Source organism: Ursus arctos, unplaced genomic scaffold, assembly GCF_023065955.2.
Source record: "Ursus arctos isolate Adak ecotype North America unplaced genomic scaffold, UrsArc2.0 scaffold_3, whole genome shotgun sequence".
Taxonomy (NCBI): domain Eukaryota; kingdom Metazoa; phylum Chordata; class Mammalia; order Carnivora; family Ursidae; genus Ursus; species Ursus arctos.
In genome coordinates, this window is record NW_026622985.1 from 50,663,945 (window position 1) to 50,687,849 (window position 23,905).

Genomic DNA, 23,905 nt, shown 5'->3' on the forward strand with positions numbered 1-23,905 from the left:
CACACACACATTTTTAAGGATTAATTGAAGATGTCAGACCTTTTCCTTTGAGGATAAATTCTTTCTGACTAGAACAGGAGACAGTTAACTTCTGAAAAGCATCAAGACTGATGATTTTGTCTATATGGCATTGACCTGGAAGCTATAGTCTCAACCATTCAGACTAATAAATCAGGCAATTTGTATTTAATCATTAACTAACTCCTGAGCTGAACAGCTGTTCAAAATTAGAAATGGGTCACCCCAGCCAGGATGACATTACAGGCAATCTATAATGCATTAGAATAAAATTATAGTGATTTTTAACTGTCTAGAAATTTATTACAGGACATGTTCCAACTCTTAAACCCTTGTTAGCCAATGTCAGTAATGATTTATGTTGCGTGGGTGGTATAGTGAGATTATTGACGATTTCAATAGCCAATAAGTCTGTGTTTAGTAAATCTTCAAATTTCAAAGCTGTTTTGGAGAATGAGGTGGGTGCACTTTATTGTTTATCATTTACTAGCCAAAGACAACAAAGATGGAGGAAAGGCAAATGAGAAATTTCTCTTCAAAATTAATGGATATATGGTCAGTAGCTGAGGAGGGAAAGTAATGAATTCTATAAAGAGGGCTGAAGAGTTGAAGTTCCTTAGTGTTTGTATGGCTAACGTAGGGTGATCTTTTTCAAGCAAAGCAAGGAGATGACCTTAAAATATCTTTGATAACTATTCTCACTTGCTAATTTCATGACCTCCGTGTTGTGGGTGTTATGGTGGCTTTCAGGGAACTGGCATTCCAGTCTCTTTTGACATAGATCTTTTTTGCTTTCTGTGCTCTCTCTTCTTTCACAGGCAGAGCTAAATTCCACAGGGTTCTTCTTTGCTTGGACTATCAGATTGCTGATTTTTTTCAGTACCTATTAATTTGCATGTTCTTAGAATGTGATGCTAATTTTAGCATGCATTGAAATGGTGAGTTAGTGAGCGATCCTTCAGTTCAGTCAATCCATATACTTATTGTAGTTTTATTTAAATCCAATATTAAGGCCTCCACGTACTTAACCTGGAAATCAGATTTTAAATGGCCATCCAACTAGATAGAAGGACTTCAACAGCATTCTTTGAGTGTATTGTCTTCAAGACTAGTGAAACCCTCCTGATTTCTTTTTTTTTTTTTATATAGGCTATAGGTTCTTCCACTGATAGATTATATCAGAGAAATAACCCCAGTTTAGTAACTACCAGGATTATTCTTTAATTAATAGTGTCCAGGATAGCTGGCTCTTAAAGCTTTGCATTTTAATTAATGTGAGCAGTGTTGGTCATTTTTCCTTTGTCTACAGTCAATTGATAGCCAGTATATCTAAAACAGTGGTTGTCTAGGGCGGTGTAGTACCATTGCTACAAAGCGAGAGGAAGGCAGAGCCACCAGGCTGCCATTAAAAATCCTAACGTCACTCAGTCAGACCAACCTCTTGGTCCTCCACTCTCAGAGCGACAGGAAGGTGACTGTCAGCTTTTGAAGAAAGAGAGCATCCAACAAGGAGATTTGAAAGATCTCATGCCCTATTGCAGTACACTGCACTGAGGGGAGTATGAGAGCCCCTTCCTAAGGATGGGTTTCAAACATAAGAAAGATGATGATAGTCATACAGTCCAGTTCTGTGCCTTCTAAAGGCTCTGCAAAAGGACGTAGACTAAAATGGAGCCATAAGGTGGTCATCTTAAACCTTTGTTTCGTTGGTGTTCACCCTGCAATTACATCTGAGTTATTTTCCCTTCCAGTCAGAGAAGATTCGCTGGGGTCAGTCGATTAAATCATTCGAAGCTCAAGAGAAGACCCTCTGTGGAGATGTTCTCCTTACCGCAGCCTTTGTGTCTTATGTCGGATCCTTTACAAAACCGTATCGCCAGGAACTGGTAGACTGCAAGTGGGTTCCCTTTCTCCAGCACAAGGTAAGCTCCCTCCCTTCCCTTGGCAGCATTTGGAAACACCATCTTGGAATCGCAGTAGAAAAAACAGTAGGTATACCAGGCTCTTTTGTACCTTTATCATGACTGACCGACTGACTGACTGACTGGAAATTCTAGTATGAAAAAGACATTTCTTGTGTGTCTCAGTGTTTCTTGTTTAAATGATGGTTTCAACACAGAGACGAAAAAATAATAATTTTTTTTATACACTCTAGTGATACAGTTGCAAAACTCCTTTTAACAAAACTGATAACTGAAATCAAATTGCGGTTATTGTTATGGTATGGCATGAAACTTTGTTTTCTTTCTGACGTGACGGGTTATTTGCCAAAGACTTTTTTTTCACATCTACTTTTAGAATAAAAATGAGCATTTAAATGCAAGTATAAAGATAACTCCTCCTAAATCTAAAAATCCATACCCATGAGCAAAGTGAAAGCACAGATTTGGAAGATTAAAATCATCTAGGTCATGATCGTCCTTATACAAAAGAGAAAACGGAGTCACGGAAGTCTAAGTGACTCAGGTTGTATAGAATAGGAAGTGAGACCTCCTGAACTCCACGCCCGTTTGCTCTGCAACATTGTGTCAGCTCAGTTGACGAAAGCCCTTAAGATATCCTTACATCTCTCTGTATATTAACGTTCTGCATTGGTAATAATGCCTCAATTTTCACAATAGTTGTTTTCGTGACATAAATACATGTCAGTGGCACTCGTGCAGATGAAATGGAACTCTCCCATTTCTCTGCTCTCATTTACAGCCATCATTTCAGAAGAGTCATCTTAGTCACTATCTCCTGGTCCTCCCTCCATTTCGTGAGTCACTCTGGACAGGCTTTTGTCCCCACCACTCCACCAAGACTCCTGTGGGGCCATTTTGCTTCCACGTTGCTAAGTCTAATGGTTTGTTTTCCATTCTCACCATACTTGACTCTTGGCTGCATCCTGATGCAATCGATCGCTCCCTCCTTCCTAGTACCTTCTTTACCTGATTCCAAGACCTCACCTTTCCCCATCTTCCTACCTCACTGATCAGTCCTTCTTGGACTTCGTTACATTTTTCTCTTCTCCCCAACCTTAATAGTGAAATGCCCAGCCTTTAATCTTTGAGCTGCTTTGCGCCAGGTTTGTGGCTTTAAGTGTCACCCGTACATCAGTAATTTGCAAAAGTGTACCTGTGGTCACAGACCCTGGCGTCTTCACTCCTGTGTCTGAAAGACGTCTTATAGCACATCCAAACTGAAATCCTGACCTTCCCCCCAAAACGCCTTCTACCCAAGTATTCCCAGCTTGTTGAATGGCAGCTTGATCCTTCTGTTGGGCCCAAAACCTTGGAGTCGCCTTGATGTGACTCTTCCCTCTGGCACTCATGTCCAGTCCATCCAGGAAATTCTGTAGGCTACACCTTCAAAATCTGTTCAGAATCTGACTGGTTTTCACCACCTTCACTCCTGTCCTGGGCCAAGCTATCATCCCTCTCTTGAATAACTGCCAGAACCTCCTCACTGGTTTCCCTGTTGCTGCATTCATTGCTCTCCAAAATCTGATCTCAGCGTATCAGCCACTGTGATCCTTTACTCCCCACTGCCTCTAAGCAAAAGCTAGAAATCCTACAAAGTCTTATAAAACCCTTGACGATTTTGCCCCTTACTCTTTTTATCTCGTTTCCTATTATTCTTTTCCTCACTGCTCTGCTGCAGTCACATGGGCCCTCTTTCTTGAATATACCAGGTACATTCTGACCACAGGCCCTTTGCTCTAGCTGTTATCTCTGTCTTAAAGTCTTCTCTCAGGACATAAAAGTATCTCATTCCCATCCATTAGGTCTTTGTGCAAATAACATCTTCAAATCCCTAGATAGGATTAAAACTTTCATCCCTCAGCATGCCTCATCCCACTCCCATTTTTTCACATTAGGATTGATCACTTTCTAATATGTTATTTCATTTATCCATCTGTTGTGGTTAATAGCCTTCCTCTCCCTCAGCTACGGTGTAAGATGGAAGCAAGGATTTTGTATGTTTTGTTAACTACTCTATCCTGGAATGGCGCCTGGGACATTGTAGATGCTCAGTGTATCTTTTCGTTGAGATGTAAGTTACATACCACACAATTCACCCATTTAAAGTATACACTTCAGTAGTGTTTAGTGTATTCGCAGAGTTGTACAACCATCATCACAGTCCATTGTAGAACATTTTCATCACCCCCAGAATAAACCCCATATTTGTTAGCTCCAATCACCCCATCCTCTCCAGGCTTAGACAGTCACCAGTCTAATTTATGTCTCTATGGATTTGCCTGTTCTGAACGCTTCCAACGAATGAACTCACACAATGTGTGGCGTTTGATACTTCTCTTACTTCAAATGTTTTCCAGGTTCATCTGTGATGCATAGCCTATATGAGGCTTTCATTACTTATTAAGCCTGAATTACATTCTATTATATGAATGTACCACATTTTATTTACACACTCATCAGTTGATGGACATTTGAGTTGCTTCTACTTTTTGGTTATTATGAAAAATACTGCTGTGAACATTAGAATTATTTGTGTAGAGGGTTTTTGCGTGGACACGTTTCATTTCTCTTTGGTACATACGCAGGGGAGAGATTTTTTTTTAAGATTTTATTTATTTAGTTGGCAGAGAGAGAGAGAGAGGGAACACAAGCAGGGGGAGTGGGAGAGGAAGAAGCAGGCTCCTAGCGGAGGAGCCTAATGTGGGGCTCGATCCCAGAACGCTGGGATCACGCCCTGAGCCGAAGGCGGACGCTTAACAACTGAGCCACCCAGGCGCCCCAGGAGTGAGATTTTTTTTTTTTTTTTTTTTAGGCTGCATGATAATTCTATGTTTAATCCTTTGAGGAACTACCAGACTATCAATATGTATTTTAAAATAAAGGAATACCTGCTTAAATGTACATTGCACATCAGTGGGGAAGTAATGGATTTTTCAATGAGTGGTGATTGAACAACTGACCAGCCTTTTGGGCAAAACAACAGTACTCTCCTTCACAGCTTCAAAGCAAGCAAAAATAGTTCCAAGTGATTTAAGTATTAGAATGTTAAGTAGGCTTTTAAAAATGTAAATAAGCTGGTATATCATTATACAGGTGAACATGACAGAATTAGTAAGGAGCCATATCATAATTCCAATAATATAAATGAAGGAACAGAGTTTGCACTTTATTGTAAGCCTCAGGAGTCACTGAAGGATTGTAAGTAGGTCTTTGGTCAGAATTACACATTCGAAAGCTCACACTGGGCACAGAAGGAACAGCGACTTGGAAGGGGAAGAGACTCTTGTTACTGAGGCCATGTGTTACGATGGCGAGCCAGATGACAGTGAGCTGAACAAAGTGATGACAGCGGACACTGCCAACGGGGGAGTGATGCCAGAGGAGACGAGAAGGTGCTGGTAAAACAAAGCATCGGCTTGCAGATGGGACTGATGGGGGGATATAAGTAGGTGCAGGTGCCGTTCCCGGAAATTAAAATTGGTTTGGGAGAAAGATGAAGGTTATAGAAAGATGACTGCATGGTGTCTCTGACGCATTCCAGTGTCCGTGACCAGTAGGGAGCTGGTAAGAGCGTTATTGGTTGGAGAGTCAGTTGGGAGTGATCGATGTGTAGGGAGTTGTTAGACCCACACTTGGGATGATCATGTCAGAGGAGCTTTAGAGTAAAGAGATTCGACTCCGTGCTGTGAAGTAGAGAAAGATGAGGAAGGAGCAAAGATTGGAGAACACCTCTGGCAAACGTTGTGCCATGGGAGACCAGAGTCTAAACATGGGAATGGTCAGTAATGCCAGAGCCACAGAGACTCGTGAGAGAAGAACTAAGAACTGAAAGTGTCCTCACATAGGAAAATGTGAAGATCTTTTGTGACCAGGAAGGTGTGACAAGCCAGAGGCCAGATTGCACTGAGTTACACAGTAAGTGGGAGGTGAGGAAGTGGAAGGAAAAGACATTATTCTTGGAGGAATTTGCCTGCGATGGGAAGGAGGTAAGCCGAGTGCCTAGTTAGAAACATGGAGCTATGCCCAGGGTTGGTTTTTCAGTGTGAATGAGACAAGAGCATATCTTTTTGTCAGGAGAAGAAAGGGAGAAGGAATTATGGAGGATAAAATAGTGAAGAGGGATGAGCCACCAGAAATGGGGAGGGGATGGGCTCCAGAATAGAGGTAGTAGAATGACCCTAAGATAGGAGAAGCAAGACTCTTTGAACTCAGGTGGGAGGGAAGGAGACAAATGTGGTCAGAGGCAAAGATCCCGATGGAAAGTTGATGCAGCCACACCTTGTCTCGTGGTCTCTGTCCACTCAGGAAACTGGGGAAATGCAGTACCACCTGGCCAAAGATGAGCAAATTGGCATTAGGAGAACATGTATGAGGGGGTGGCGAAAACATCAAAAACTCCCATTGAGGGCAATGGGAGACTAGATACTAATTATTGCCAAGCAGCTTTAAGAAACCAAAGATGAATTTGGAAAAGATAAATGTGTAGTTACAGTTGTAAAGCTTTCATCAGCAATACTCAGAGTGTGAGAGCAAAAGAAAAGGACAGAAGATGTTGAATCCGGCCAAGGTGGATAAGCCAGAAGGAAACAAAGGCAGAGAAGGTCACGGGGCAGCCAGAGGAACAGTTAAGGAATGGTAGGTGCTAATTCGGCTGGATAGAGATGTGAGTGTAGCCAGGAACTTGTGATTAAAAATACGGTAGAGTTTTTTCAAAAAATTAAACACAGAATTACCATATGATTCAGCAATTCTGCTCATGGGTGTATACGCAAAAGAAGTAAAAGCAGGGACTCAAATACTTGTATATTTGTTCAGAGCAGCGTGATTCACAGTAGCCAAAAGGTAGAAGCAATCTGCGTATCCCTCAGTAGATGAATGGGTAAACAAACTATGGCAAATACAGACAATGGAATATTATTCAGTGAGAGGAAGGAACTTCTGTCACATGCCACAACATGGATGAACTTTGTAGACATTACGCTAAGTGAAATAGCCAGTTATAAAAGGACAAAGGTGTATGATTCTACTTCTATGAAGTATCTAAAGTAGTCAGGTTCATAGAGACAGAGGTAAAGCGGTAGTCGCCAGGAGCTGCGGGGAGAGGGGGTTGGGGAGTGATTGGTTAATGGGCACGGAGTTTCAGTTTGGGAAGATGAAAAACTTGTGGAGATGGGTGGTGGTGATGGTCGCACAACAGTGTGAATGTACTTACTGCCACTGAACTGGATACAGAAAAATGGTTAAAACAGCAAATTTTATGTTACAAATATTTTACCATGATAAAAAAATACACATGGTGGATAAGGAACTAGGTATCTTACTACTGTTGGTTAGAGTAAGTATTATGTTTAAAGGTGAGAGGTATAGGCAGTCATGTTTAAATAAGTGGGGATTAGGCATTTAGATTTCAATGAAATACCTTCAGATTATTACAAGGTCTGGGACAGGGTTTGTCATCTAGGGAAGGAGACAGTATAACAACTTATCAAAAACATGTCACCATCATTGAGGGTGGGGGTGCTGTGTCATCTTCCCAGGTGGTTCTGTTACTTTCCTCTCCCTCCACCTTTCCCCGCAGAATGCTGGAAGGGAAAGGCAGTGCAGAGCTTTGGCATGAAGGATGTCAAGGCCGGAGATTAGATTCGTTATCTATATGGGCGTTGAGGTTGTCTCAGATTGACAGCAAATCTTAGAACGGCGAGAAGGACCAAAAGCTACGTCCTTAATAATCAATATGAGGAGACATGTAGAGGATTGTATAACTGGACTCCATGAGACTCAAAGGTGGCATTTTTTATTGAAGAATGGAAGAGCAGTTGTCTTGGAATGACCTGTAGGGAAGGAAGAAGAATGACAACTCTTTCCCACACATGGTTTGAGTGTTGAGAGTATTAAGAAAATGGTCTACTAAGGAAAGACCTCAAGTGAAGTGAGACCCAAGGGAAATCACTCTTGCACCCCAGCCTCATGGGGAGATCACGTGGGTGTGAACTTTTAAAATACATTGACGTCGGTTGAAGTGGAGTCATTAGTGATGGGAGGCTACATGTTGGCAGTGTTTGAAAGCTCTGGCACATTCCAAAACGCAGCCTAGGGTTGGGAACCACAGCCTTAGGTGAGAGCTGGTACTTTGGTGAAGATGAGCAGATAGTGGGAGCAAGATAACTGGGTCCAAATAGGACCAGGATACTAAAGGGCATGTGGGCAGGGTTGTCCGAATGTGCAGCATGGGGGGGGGGCGTGAGTCTGGAGGACAGGTGGGGAAGAGACAGAGCAGCATAGTAGGGACTGAAAGGACAGGGACAGTGGGCATATATGACCTTGAGGGCCCACATGAAACTGTTACTCAAAATTGTTTTTATCCAAAGAGTAGCTCAGAGGGCAGTGACCCAACAAGACAGGGGTAGTGGACATACATGGCCTGTGGGTCTAAGAAACATGTTACCCAGAATTGTTTCCATCCGGAGTTGTCCTCTGGGCACATAGATGGAGACCTGGATGCGCTTGTGGAGGCATTTACACTCTGCTCGTCACCCTGACCTCGCGGGTTATACACAGAACAAAACACGGAGTTGTTAGTGCTGTCAGCCTTTCCACGCCGCAGTGTCCTGAGCGAACACAGCCAGCCAGAGATGCCCACTTAGCAGAGCTGCTCCAAGTTACCAGAGACATTGAGAAGAGTGAAGGCCTGTGAATAAATTTTGTACACACTTAAAGCCTTACGAAGATTAGTAGTTTTGTCACATCCTGTTGGGAGAAATGTGTTTTGTTTTGTTTTAATTCGGCAGCCTCGTGTTCGTCTACTTTAATTCCAGTGTAACTGACGTACAGTGTTGCGTTAGTTTCCGGGGTGCGGTGTGGCGAGGGAGCGCTCCCATACGTTACTCGGTGCTCGTCGTGCCACCTATTTCACCCGTCATCAGTGTGTTCTCTGTATCGCAGAGTCTCTTTTTTCGTTTGTCTCTTTTTTTCTTTGTTCGTTTGCTTTATTTCTTAAATTCCATATAGGAATGAAATTGAATCGTATTTGTCTTTCTCTGACTGGCTTCTTTCACTCTCTAACTCCATCCATGTTGTTGCAAAGGGCAAGATTTCATTCTTTTTTTAGGGCTGAGTAATACTCTTTTGTATATATACTACATCTTTATCCACTCATCTTTTGTTGGACCCTTGGGCTGCTTCCCTAATTTGGCTGTTGGAGATAATAACTGCAGGAAACGCAGGGGTGCTTATGTCCTTTTAGATCAGTGCTTTCTTATCCTTTGGGTTAACTCCCAGTAGCGCAAGTACTGCATCATAGGGTAGCTCTGTTTTTAACTTTTTGAGGACCCTCCATACTGTTTTCCACAGTGGCTGCACCAGTTTGCATTCCCACCAACAGTGCGCGAGGGTTCCTTTGAGAAATGCAAGTGTGATCCCATCAGGACGTTCCCTCATCAGGAACTTTTTTCCTTTGGAATATACAACATGGTGGGTTTCCAGAGGATTCAGATAAACATTGGATATTAGGATTGGTTTGGGTTGGCTCCTGGCATGTGCTTCCAGACTTCTCTTTCTCTCTAATGGAAGCTTCTTTTCCATAGAGCAGAGCCTCCCACGCCCCGACACCAGCTCATCTCCTAGTAGTGTCCTGGCTCACAGGTTGATGCCACTTAATGGAGCAACTAGATGGAGGCTTGTGGACTTGCGAAGCTGACTTGAGACATGAAGCGCTCTCTTTTTGCCCTTGGTTTCCAGACTCATTTTCCTTTCTGCAGAGTCCTTCAAGGAATTCTGAAAAGAGTGAATTTAAAAAAAGATACATATGAGTTGGGGGCGCCTGGGTGGCATAGCGGTTAGGCGTCTGCCTTTGGCTCAGGGCGTGATCCCGGCATTCCGGGATCGAGCCCCACATCAGGCTTCTCTGCTATGAGCCTGCTTCTTCCTCTCCCACTCCCCCTGCTTGTGTTCCCTCTCTCGCTGGCTGTCTCTGTCTCTGTCAAATAAATAAATAAAATCTTTAAAAAAAAAAAAAAGATACATATGAGTTGAGGTTTATTTTCCCCTTGCCTAAACCTAGGTGAAAGTTTATTGTGCAAATGATCCCTGTAGCGTAAATATCTAAAAAATATTCTAATGAAAAAAAATTCCTCGATGTGTTCATGTAATTACCCGTTTGAACATACTGCTATCAAGAAAATATCCTAAAATCTGTTTCTAAAAATTTAAGTCTCAGAGTATCGCCCAGCAGTTACGCTCTTCTTTAGTGTGAGCCACCTGCGTTATTTCCCCAAGTAGTTGAAACTCACCATTTAAAGTTGGAGTGGGGGAGTTCTCTTTGACCCCCTGCACTCAGCTGTGTGCCTAATGGGTGCTCGAACAATTGAAACTATCGAATTTGGACACAAGATCTACATATACTGTCTGTTATTCCTTTTGGCATCAGAAATTAAAGTTATTTCAAGCCTCCAGTTGTTTCAAGTTGTTTGCATTAAGTAGAAGGTAAGAAGTTAAAGCCACAGATCCCTTGCTAATAGGAGGATGCCTATTCTAAAAGATACCAAAGCTCATTGCTCATATAAGTAGGAGATAGAGTTTATTTCTAAGATAACATTGTGGTCAGAGACAGTAGGACTATTATCCTACTTTCTCTAGATGTTTTGACGTCAAATTTCATCGCAGCTCTACTGTAAGAATTTTTCTGGGGGCGCCTGGGTGGCACAGCGGTTAAGCGTCTGCCTTCGGCTCAGGGCGTGATCCCGGCGATCTGGGATCGAGCCCCACATCAGGCTCCTCTGCTATGAGCCTGCTTCTTCCTCTCCCACTCCCCCTGCTTGTGTTCCCTCTCTCGCTGGCTGTCTCTGTCTCTGTCGAATAAATAAATAAAATCTTTAAAAAAAAAAAAAAAAGAATTTTTCCGGCATTTTCTTTGCTGAAGATCCGTGGCCAAACAATAAGTCTTGACTCTGGCTGCTGCTATACCCCAGCCCCCCAACCCTTGGCCCACTCTAAGTAGGCCCTCTCTTACTGCCCTCCCTTATGGAGGCGTGTTTCCATGCTAGCCACCCACCCAGCCTCCAGACGGTGTTTATTACACAGGAGGTGCTCCATAAGTATTTGGTGATTGATGAACAAATGAATAAATTCCTTAATAAATTCCTTTCTATAATTTTGGGTTTTTTTGTAAAGTCCACTTTTGTAAAGAATGATCCTTATTCTTTAAAACAGGTTCTGGGGGCACCTGGGTGGCTCAGTCAGTTCTGAGCATCTGACTTTGATTTCAGCTCAGGTGATGATCTCAGGGTTGTGAGATCAGGCCCTGGCATAGGGCACTGCACTCAGCAGGGAATTCGCTTCTCTCCCTCTCCCTCTGTCCCTTTCTTTCCCCCCAAGCCCCCTCCTGCTCATGCTCGGGCATGTACTTCCTCCCCCACCCAGCCAAATGAATAAATCAGTCTTTAAAATAAAATAGGTTCCCCCCTCCTCTCTCTCTTTCAGAGAACACATGTCCCCACTTTGCAGTGCTCCTTTCCACAGTCACAGGGCAGACAGCTCCCTCTCAGCAGAGAGGCTGCAGTCTCAGTTCCTGGGCACAGCCAGCGAGCTGATGGAGTTGCCGCCAACTGAATACATTCCACTAACCTATCCCCAGAAGAGAAGTCATCTCTTCGTAGTGTCGGCCCGTGCTCCAGGATGAATTGCCTGGGCAGGATGCTGCGTCTTAGCATTGCTCGTGTGGGATGATGACCCCCTGGAGCAAGTACATTTCTGTTGTCCAGCGGTCCTTCCTGGTGTCTAAGTCCCCCTCCCCTTGTGGGAGCAGCCCTCGACGGCTGCCTAGGGCCCCGTCTCTCACTTGAAGTCAGATGCAGTAATAAACCAGATGTTGAATACTGCATTTGACAGAATTCGGAGAGCTAAGTGCCGTGCTTGTCGGGTCAAATTGTATTTCACGATGAGAGTTGCATTTGGCTTCCGAGAGCGCAGAGAGCATTGGCATGTGTTGTCTTGGCCTTGGCCTCTCGGTGTCTTGTCTGTCGTGCTGAGTTTTTTGCTCTGCAATACTGGCAGCTGATTGCCTTCAACTCTGATGTTCAAGGTTTCCATCCCAATAACCGAAGGCCTGGACTTGATTGCCATGTTGACGGATGACGCCACCATTGCCACCTGGAATAACGAAGGGCTGCCCAGTGACAGAATGTCGACCGAAAACGCCGCTATCCTAACACACTGTGAGCGCTGGCCCCTGCTGATAGATCCCCAGCAGCAGGGAATTAAGTGGATCAAGAAGAAGTACGGAACGGACCTCAGAGTCACACATGTGGGCCAGAAAGGGTACGTGGAATGGGAAGGACTGGCTTTCTGTTGAGTTGCTGTGGGATGGGTCTGAGTTTTACAAAGCCCCGGCATCTGCTAGCCCTCTCTGCTGCTGCGAATGTGACAGCGTGGACTGCCTGGTTATCTGCTTGTTCACATCTCACAGAGGATCTTTTTGCTGAGAGGGCATTTCTGTTAGGTGGCATCCACTTCACCGAAGATGAAATTAGATTGAAGATAAGAACAAACACTGCCCCCGAGTGGAAAAAGAGGTGGGTTTCCTAAGGCCAAGAGCAGAATAGGATGGACTGTAATCCTTTAGGACATTTGGCACATGGCAACACAAGAATTGTCAGTGGATGAGAATCCAATTGCCGAATATACACCTGGCCTGTTGTAGGATTTAGCATGTCTGCAAGCCCCCAACCTGAATGCCTGAAGGTAATTTCTTAGTCGCTTTTGAGAACTGAATCTATTCTGAGACTTTCTGTCATTGGGTCCTCATGACAATATTGTCTGATAAAGTCTCGGATGTAGTTGGTCTTCAGTTAATATTGAATGATTTCAGACTTCCTGGTATTTGATTTGATCCTTTCATCGTCTTTTCACATATAAAACAAAATAAGGAATTTCTGCCATTATGCAGATAAGTGTACTCCTTGCTTATCTGACTACTTGGAGAAAATTATTTTTGAGCCTATTTTTGGAGAGGGAGAATGAAATATAGTGATAATTTGCCATTTGTCACAACTGAACTTAAAGTTTAAAAAAAAAAGAACGTTTGACAAAACCACAAGGCATTTAATATATTTTGAATTTTTTTTTTTATCAACAAAAGGACCTGTTAAATGAATTTAAATTTATGATGTTTGGGTAAGTTACATTTGTCTCAACCATGGTTATTGTCAGAAGAACTAATTTCTATGTAATCTAGTTGACTACTGTATGAAACCGTGTTCTCTGTCTCATTAAAAAAAAAACTACATGAAAACAAATATAATTTAATATAATTTTGAACATTTTTCCCGTGCTTATTTTCATGTTAATATCTCAATTCTGATTGAATTTTAAGGTTTTTGAATGCCATTGAAACTGCTTTGGCCTTTGGAGATGTCATCTTAGTTGAAAATCTGGAGGAAACAATAGATCCAGTCCTCGATCCACTGCTTGGAAGAAACACAATTAAAAAAGGAAAGTAAGTGTTCTTGAATTTTTCTTCTATATTTTGTGCTGCATATGAATGTGATCAGTGGCTTCTTTTAGCCTCAAAATTAGCGCAGTCCATTGGAATCTTCTCGATGGTGTTTCTGAATTTCCAGTCCATGGCACCTCCCTTCCAAGACAGAAGCACCTTCAACACGATCCAAACTTGCAGACTATTTTTTTGGTAGATTTAGACCCATGTTATCCAATCCCTGATTTATAAACCAAAAAATGCATTGTCACAAATCTGTGAGTAGTTGTTCCTTTATCAGTTTGTACCAGAGAAGTTTAAGACTTCGCAAAACACCTTTAGTGTGTTTACCTAACTTTGTATCTTATATACTTAATATTTTTCTTCAGAACAGTTCTAAGTCCACTCAGTTTTTGGCTTAACTCAGCTTCATCCAAAGTAATGACATCCACAGAACGAGGGGTTTCCTGTGCCAGTTCTCTTTTTTCTAATATGCTTTTAATATGTATATAATATATGTTTTTTAAAAAATTCATTAGTGGACCCCTAAAATCATTCCCATACCAGCAGCGGTGCCACCAACAGCTAAAAACATGCCCCGTGAGCTCCGTGTGATGTTCCGGATAGCTGCCATCCCCCTGGACACCCGACTCTCCAGGACATTCTCCCAGGGGCAGGGAAGCCATTTCCAAGGAGTCATGATAGCACTTTCTATCAATGTGTGAAAGGCCACGTGCAGCATGTATGTCTCTGACGGAGCCTTTGTGGGCTCACGGGGGTCGTGGCATTCCATACGCTCCCTGTGCCTCTTCACACATGAAACCAGCACTCCCTAGACTTAATTCACTGGGTTTCCTTCTCTTCTTACATGTTTTTTTTTTTCCAAAGAAATAGGATTTCAAAATTTCTCCAGCACCCTTCTTTGACACCCAGTCTCTGCCTCAAAGTTAACAGTCACCAGTTTATTCTGGTCAATTTTAAGTGGAAATAGGTCTACTTAAGGATAACTAACTTCTGTTTTTTAAATAGTCCCTAACGGATTAGTATAGTATTTATTATACAAGTAAATCCATTTACAGTGACTGACAACTTATAATTGTTTAATAAGCCAAAATTTACCCAGCCATGCATTTAGAAAAATTTAATAAGCTACTTGACAAACTGCAACTCTGACATAAATATAATTGTGGCTGTGTCTGATGTGTTAAAAATATAGTGTAAAATCTTGAATGTCACTGAAGTGAAATCTTTGTTATTAAGGTTCTGACTCTATTAGAAAGACCTAAAATTTTTTGTCAGTGAAATACACATTCTCTAGCATTAACTTGGACCTTTAATAACACAATTTAGGTATAAAAAATTTGGTGATTTTCTCTCTCTCTCCCTTTCTCTCTCTCTCTCTATATATATTTATATCTTTTAAATATATTATAAATGTAATATGTGATTTTGTATATTTTATTTATATTTTATATATTATATATGTTTTTGAATATATAAGTAATATATAATATAAACAAGGTAAATATATAAAACAAATATAATGTAATAAATAAAATAAATATAATTATAAATAATTTTACATATTTTATTTATATTTTATGTATTATATGTATATTTATATATTAGTAATACATAATATAAATATAATAAATAGAAAATAAATATATAATTGTATTATATACTTAAATATATAAGTAATATAATGAATATAAGTAAAATAAATATAATTATATATATATATATATAAATTTAAGTTTTCCAGGGACTAATAAATTTGAGCCATGATTTTTCTTCATGATGGCTATAGTAACATATTATTGTGAATCCCAGAAGTTTTATATTTCAGAAACAAATGATTTTACATAGAGCATCAAGGCTTTATCACAGTCTAGAACAGCTTATTCCAAATTATATTATTTCCTGAATATGTACTATTTTTAGGTTTTATAGAACTGATCTTATCATTCCAGCGTTTTTTTTTTTAAAGACCAAGAGAATTTACAACGATACGTAAGAACGTAACAAATGGTGTTTATCACATGCAGTTACTGCGTTAACAATCCTAGTTCCTAAACTCTTACATGTGCGAACAGGGACTTTTACAGTGTAAAATCATACCTGTATCTCCAGTTTTTCTACTTCCCTCTCCCTTGCAGATATTTTTAGTATCTCTTTCCAGAGGATGAGGGCTGGTGGACTCCTTACGTGTTGTATCGGTCACTAATACAACTTCTCTGAGCCCTGTTAGACCAGGCGCTGGACTGGGGGCCACAGATCTAAAGTATGATAAGGTAGAGAGCCGGCCCTTAAGGAAGCTCCATTTCCTTCGGGGAAAGGCAGACGTGTGAACAGCAGAAGGAAGACCGGCCGTTGGTGTGGCCATAGACGTATACATGGCAGGGATTCATCGTTGCCAGAGTGGAGACTTGGAAAGGCTTTGTGGAAAAAATGACATGTGACTACATTGACATTTAATATGAGTCTGGAAAGATGAGTGGACATTTGTCAGATAGACAAGGGGGAGAAGAGAATTTTGGAACGAGAGAACTAATATCAAATAGCAGAACATAAACCAGCCCGACAGCTTCGGGCAGGACTGCAAATCAGATCCACATCAGTGGAGAGGCTTGTGTTGGAAGGAATAAAGGACAGTAAGGCCTGGTGAAGCAGGACCCCCAGAGTGTGGATGTCCTGGGTACCCACAGATGACTTCTGAGTTGGCCTTTTCCTATAGGGTGATAATTCTTTTTCTTTTCCCCAAACACACCAAAGGGGCCCATTCCTATCAGTAACATTAGTTGACAACAGCAATGGTTCTTAACCAAAGGACCTTGCCTTCCTGGAGTAACAAATCTGGAGTCTCCATAGTTTCACTCGAAAATCATGAGCATGTCAGTGGGGAAGCTAGTGAAGACTCTTAAGCAAGCTAGGAGTGATGTAATCAGATTTGTTTCTGAAAGGACATGCTGTTGGCATTGTAAAGTATTGACTGAAGGGACATGGACCGTGGTCCATGGGGCCAGGATCTAATTAGCAAACAATCCCAGTCATCCAGCTGAGACATGATACAACCCTAACCTAAGGCAGTGATACTAGAGAGACAGGAGAGGACAAATGAAAGAATTCTCAAGGAGTTAATTTCTTTTTTTTTTTTTTAAGATTTTATTTATTCACTTGACAGAGAGACAGCCAGCGAGAGAGGAAACACAAGCAGGGGGAGTGGGAGAAGAAGAAGCAGGCTCCTAGCAGAAGAGCCCGATGTGGGGCTCAATCCCAGAACTCCAGGATCACGCCCTGAGCCGAAGGCAGACGCTTAATGACTGAGCCACCCAGGCGCCCCATTTCTTTTTTTTTTTTTTTTTTTTAAGATTTATTTATTTGCCAGAGAGAGAGAGTGAGAGAGCACACGACAGGGAGAGTGACAGGCAGAGGGAGAAGGAGACTCCCTGCCAAGCAAGGAGCCCAGTGCGGGACTCAGTCCCAGGACTCAGGGATCATGACCTGAGCTGAAGGCAGACACTCAACCGACTGAGCCACCCAGGCGTCCCTCAAGGAGTTAATTTCATCAGTTCTTGGTCATTAATGGGATTTTGTTGATAGGGGAAAAAAGGAAGGTTCAAAGGTGATTTCCAGTCTTCTGCCAGGGTAAGTGATGGTGTGATTTATGGCAAGTTGTGGTACAGCAATGGGAGTAAGTGTAGGGAAAGATGTAATGATTTCACTTATTAGACTTTCAAAGATGAAGGTGCTACTTTAAGATTCTCAGAAAGGAAGTCTAAGAAGCCAGTGGACATGTGATTATGGAGCTTGATAAGGATATCTTGACTGACTATGAAGATCGTGGAATATCTCCATGGAGAGGTAGTTAGACCAGCATGGTAGATGTGACTTTTTTTAATTTTTTTTTTATTCTTGAGAGAGAGAGCACACGTGTGAACAGGGGAAGAGCAGAGGGAGAGAATCTTCAAGCCAACTCCCCACTGAGCTGGGAGTCAAGTCCCTAATGCAGACTTGATCCCAAGACCCTTGAGATCATGGCCTGAGCTGAAACCAAGAGTCGGACCCGTAACCAACAGAACCACCCAGGGGCCCCCGTAGGTGTGATTATGTAGACACATGTTCTACAATCAGAAGATCAGAGGTCACACCCACTTCACAGACGAGAAAAATGGGGACTAAAGGAGGACCGAAATGTTCTCTTGAATACCCTATGACCATGTGCAGTTTAATACATATGTGGAAACAATGTCTTAACAAGTTTTTCCAAATAAATAGGCACTACTGCCTTTCAGTAGAATTCCTATGAATGCTACTTGACCATCGTAACTCTCCCTAATCTTTTTTACCCTAAACCTTGTTTATTTTCTCATCAATGTTTGGAATCCATGTTTCTTCTTCTCCCTTTTTTTTTTTTTTTTACTCTACATCTTACGGTGTAGTTCAGACTTTTCATTTCTTTATGCTGAATGAAGTAATGTCTTTACATTCTCTCTCTGCTCACTCCTTTCCAACCCAGAGAGTGGTTAAAATAATCTTGTCCTAATGTTGCTTCTATTGCTGGCCTATTGAAGAACCCATTAAGAATCCTCTGTTACCTGTTACATTAAATTGAAATGAAGCTCTTCTCTGAGGCCCATAAAATGCTTTATCTATTTGATAATTCTTATTCCCTTCATTCACACAGAGTTTGCCCCCCTCCTATGATACACTATTTTACTTACCTTGTCTTTCTACAAATCCCAAATTCACTTAATTCAGAATTCAACTGCTATTTAATTATTTAAATGGGAATATTAAGTTTCCACTTTGTCTCCCACCCATAGTCCTTTCTGTACTGTGACATTCTGCCTTTATCTGTCCCTCTTATGATATGTTTATTTATTGTTCAGTCCTATATCTGTATTAGATTGCAAGTTCTCTATGGATAAGAAACATCTGTATCTTTAAAAAAGATGATTAACCAAAGTAAAAATAATCAAAACATAGACTTTTATTTCAGGCATTATGGCAGATTAGATGTGTGAATGCTGAAAAACAACTAAATATGTTAAAATATTCACACTTCCTGGCACTTGGTTGACAAAGTGCAACCAAAAAGCAGGAATTGGATAGACAAGGAACACCAAAGCAGGAATTGGATAGACAAGGAACACCAAAGGTTTTCTTCTCGAGGGCACCTGCTAAAACCTGATGACCCTGGATTTCTGTTGTGATGGATGCCTAGAGCCTGGACCAAGGCAGGTGAGGGTGTGAAGTCTGCCTAGAGATCACTGCGTAATGCTAGAACCTCAAGGGGCCATACCTTCAGTTTAAGGGTAAATTTGTCAAAAATTAAACCAAACTCAGCCCTGCAGAAAGGAGTGCTTTCCTTTCTGTACCTTGGCACTGAGAAGAGGTGGGAAAATGTCCCCTGAGAGTTCCTAATCAGAAACTGTCTCTCTTATAAATGTTTAAGACAAATTTTTACTTAGATGACCTAAAAACCTCAAACCAATTACTTATTTTAAGCAGTGCTGGATTGGTCACACCCCAATGTACTGGGCAGACACAAAAATCCTGTCTGTAATTATGTACATAAACCCAGACCTCAGAGGGATTGTACAATATATAATTTCAAGGAATATGAGTTCGCAGGCAAAAATCACAGAACATATGAAATAAGGTATCATGAGCGAGAGCCAATAGGAACATCAGATAACAGCATCCTTATCTTCTTGCTGCTTTGTTTTATATTTCCTTGATTGTTAATAAGGATATGTTTATTAGCCTTCCAAGGAGTGTTTATTGTTAACTTTTGCTAATGTTTTCCATGACATTTTCCATCAGTTTCTTTCATTCCTCATTTTTTTTTTTGCTTCCACTCATTGTTCTCTTTCCAACGTGATTTTGAATTTATTCTTTTTTTGAACATCTATTTTTCCATCTTTTCCATAGGACTTGGCATGGGACAGAAAGTAAATACAATGACCAGTCCATGGTCTTGAACTAGCTCGTGAGCGTTTTCGAGAGAGACTTCAAGGCTCTAAGTTGGGTTTTGCACTAGCGTGTGGTTGTTATTAACACTGGGGTAGAAGAAGGAAGATGAAATTTGTTTCAAATCTTGGTCCCCTAACCTCTAGTTTGGTGATTTGGGGTAAAGCTCAGGCCATTTGTGTTTACGTTTTCTTACCCGGTGAGGTGAAAAAAATACAACATAATACAAATAGGTAGTCAAAGTACATTATTTCCCTGGAATCTTGAACCAGTGATAAGTACAGTATGCGGGTGACTGGGGGCATGAATCAGATGCTAAGCCAGAGATTCTGAAGGAGGACATCGGTTTTTTGGATATGGGATGTGTGACCAAGGAATCAGTCATATCTTTTGATGTTTTAAGTTGACTCCTAAGAACAGGAGAGAGTTTTGGTCATTTAAATTGTATTATTTAATGCCAGTACATATATAGTACATAATATGTGAAAGTTATAACGCATAATAATAAATTATATGTATATCTTCCATTCACACTATGAACCGAAAGATTACCAATGTTCTTGAAGCTACGTTTTTGCTCCTCTCATTCCCCATTGGGTCACCTCTCCCGAAGGTAGTATTCTAAACTTTGTTATCATTTCAGAACTTTACTTAAAGTACTTTCATTTATTTTTGTTTGAGTTGGAGCTTTACAAAAGTGTCCTCATTGTGTATATAAAGGGACTCGAATTTTCTGTTTCATATCTAAGACTTACCCATATTCTTGTTTCTAGCTCTAATTGTTTCATTTTCATCATCGTAGTATTCCGTGGTGTAACTGTTCCTCAATTTATTTAATACTGTTATTGAAGGACATTTCGGTTATTAGGAGCCAGGCTGTTCTTCATATTAATACCCTGAACATGCGTATGTGCGTCCACGGGGCACACAGCAGGAGGTCCTCAGAGTTTGTATCGTGGAGTACAAGAGTTAGGTTGTCGAGGGTGTGCACAATCAGCTTTGAAACATGATGCTAGAGTGTTTTCCGAAGTGTAAGTACAAACTCACATGCTCACCACTACGGAGGCTTTCAGAGAGCCAAGTTAGGGACTCATGCCCTGCATTTCTGGAATACAGACAAGTCGTGTATTCAGTACTATTATCTGCCTCTTCCTAGGAGGAACTTTTCTACTTCCCTTTTTTTTTTTTTTTGCCACCTATTATTTTTTAATGGAAAAAGTTGAGGACACTCCACAATTTGATACTAGTTTTGTTTACAAGAGCTTTAAAAGTACTTTGGAATAATGTTTGATATTTTAGTGAAAGTATTATTTCTACCTGACAAAATGTCTGTTTCAACAAAGCAAATGCTTCCTTGTGACTTCATGTAACTCTAAAAAAAAAAAGAAAGAAAATTTTTCAAAATCCACACATATGCAAACTAGAAAGGGATATGCAAAATTAAATTGGTCGAGGTAAGAATTCTTTTTCTTCTGATGAAGTAAATAAAAAGAAGACACTGGAAAAGAACACTAACAGAAAAAGGTCAATTGGGCTTTAATAATAGAGATACCCGTTTGCAATATCAGAAAAGGAAGAAAAATTTTGACTTTACTTTGATCACGTCCCAAGGTGACCTACATGGTTATAAATTTTCTAATGGACATCCTATTCTCATGTCAACAATGAACATTTTACTTGATTTTTTTTTCCTATTCCCTTCTGTCTTTACATTTCTATGTCGTTCCGTCCATGCCATCACCTTTGTGACTGCAGATGTTTCCCTTTGTATTGTAAAGACAAGGTAGCATTGAAAACAGTGAAAAGAAGGGGGCACAACCCCCAGGGACTGCAACGCCGGTGTGTTCACGCAGCGTGTCCTCGCTGCGTCCTATTCCTCCTGCACAGGTGGGATAACATTTGCATCCTCTTGAAAGTCACATCCCTCACAGAGTTTTCTGGCATTGATAGTGTTGTTGTTTATCTTAGTTCTGTTTGTTTTAGGAGCTTTTTTTTTTTAACCAATATTAGTTTATTCTTCCTAATAATGAATGTCTGAGAAGATGCTTGTGATAGATATAGCATAGTCCAAAAGTTGAAGTTCATTAATAACTGGAATGTTGTGGAGTATGAAGTAATGAATACTAATTACTCCTTTCATGTCTGACAGGTCCCCATGGACCAATACATCAGCCCAGACTTTAATTTGGTTCTAGTAATGGTTTCGTCAATAGCACATTAAATCTGTGTTTGAGAAGATATACAGTTGAACCTGACCCACATAGTAGATACCACTGTCATAAAATGGCCACAGGCTGACAACAGCTGGGTAATTACAAATAATTAAATCCACCAAACTCCAGACAATCCTAATTTTAACTAAAATACATCTTATCATATCAATCGACAGAAACCATATCCGGAAAGATTTATCAACATGTACTTTTTCCAAAGCAAATTTACTGGCTTACATATTAGAGAAGTTGCTGATCCGTGAAGCATCTTCATAAAATTCTCTCTCTTTAATCTTCCAAATCCCCCCAAATATTATTGAAGTAATTTTTTAACTTTAATCTTAGCTGGAGTAACCTTACTGTCAGATGTGTTTCAGATTGTTTCTGAGCATATAAATATGCTTATATATATAAAAAGACATTTTATACTTTCCCTATATTTTTCGTGTAATTGTCCTTTTAATTCTAGTCCTTAAGTAGCGTGTCATAGAAACTTAAAACTAACAGAAATATTAACTATACAATTATAAATTTATTTTACAGAAATAATACAGTGAAAGATATTTAACAGAGATTTACCATGAATGTGTTTCCTAAAAGTGCTACTAAGATTAACAGGGGGAATTGTTTGCAGTTAGCAAGTTTTCAATTTATTCAGTATTATGTTGTTACCCTTGGAGTTGAAGCTACGTGATTGTATTATAGTTGATGTTAGATCTATTTAAATTGTTGAGGTCTTGGGTCAGACTTAAGATAGAGAACCATGTTAAATTAAATCCCACACTGTAATAAAATGTGCCGTCTTGAGCTGGGGGCTTCTGGTTTTTAAATAAACTCAGGAGGTACATAGTTCTCTCATTATAACCCTTGTGTATAGGAACTGCTTTATTTTCAAGTCAATTCATACCCTCATATAGTAGAATTCAGCATTCTAGTCTCTCCTAATTTCTAATTTCAACATAAAGTTTAGTTACAGAAAAGACCTTTCTATTCCTAAATTCGGTCAAGATTTTTTTTTTAAGAATAACAAATCATATATGAAAGCTAGTATTTTTGAAGTCCCTTCTGAATATTTGTAAAAATTGATGACACTAAAGGACATGGCTTTTCAAATTAAAAAAAAAAGACAACAAAGCTTTGAAAAGAAGAAAGAAAGAAAAAATAAAAGAATAACATTCAGGGGCCCCTGCGTGGTTCAGTCAGTTAAGCGTTTGCCTTTAGCTCGGGTCACGATCCTGGGGTCCTGGGATCAAGCCCCGCTGCCAGGCTCCCTGCTCAGCCTGCTCTCCCTCTCCCACTCATGCTTATTCTCTCTCTCTCTCTCAAATAAATTTTAAAAGATTTTAAAAAAAATAACATGCTGTGGATGGTACACACACTCCTAGTCATCTTGGGCTGTAGGTTTTTGACTTGATGTGAAGGCAAATTCCAAACAGGTCACTGATAAAGAATCTTTACTTTTTTAAAAAAGCAAATTTCCTTTTTTAAAAAAATGCAAACGGAACCAGAATTTTTTTCATGCTACATTATAATATTTAAATATGAAGTAGATCTCAAGATACATATATGTCATCATATTTAACATAATATATGTAAAATGTGTACATATTCTGTTTCTCAGAAGGGAAGTAATCTGCTAGGATTTTCTTTTTTAGCTTCCTTTTTTCTTTCTGTGCGAGGGTACCTGGAGTCCCTGCAACACCAGTCTTTGTTTTTTTAATTGAAGTTTGCTTTTATCTGAGAAGGACCTGTTGGTTATATTAACTATATGAAGCAGCAAGACAATTAACTCATTTCTATTCAGGACTTCTTTCCTCCTTTTCCTGGGCTGTCTTGCCAGCTCTGCTGCTTTCAGCCCAGACCTTTCCCCAGGAGCAGGGTTTGACCAACTCCGCGGCTCCCCTCCCCTACTGGGGTTGCTAAGTAACACGGCCACCGAGCTCCCAGCCTGAGCCATTGGAGCTCCCAAGCCTCATCGAGAAGTGTTTAATTTTAAGCAGCAGGACATGCAGTAAGGCTTTTAGATGTCCATTGAAAAGTTTGTTTTTTTCCTTTTCTTTTCCTGAGTGTGTTTTTTCCCCAAGGAGTGCGACTGTGTTATTTTCTTATCTCAGAACCCACCTGCGATCTCTTTACCTTGACAAGCAGGCCCTGGTGAGATGCCTAGAGAATTCCTCCAGTCCAGGGAACGTGTGAGCTTTCTGAATTGCCTGATCCTCTTAGAGTAAGGACCTTCAGTGTGCCAATACGGTATGGTAGGAAAT

At 40.5% G+C, this 23,905-nt stretch overlaps 1 protein-coding gene across 1 annotated transcript in view; it reads left to right on the forward strand.

Moving 5' to 3' along the window:
• Window positions 1-23,905, forward strand: part of DNAH11 (dynein axonemal heavy chain 11) — a 308,187-nt gene that overhangs the window by 221,809 nt on the left and 62,473 nt on the right. Inside the window, 3 exon segments of the mRNA XM_057304208.1 lie at window positions 1,774-1,940; window positions 12,061-12,296; window positions 13,351-13,473. Of these exon segments, the coding sequence (XP_057160191.1) occupies window positions 1,774-1,940; window positions 12,061-12,296; window positions 13,351-13,473 (526 nt within the window).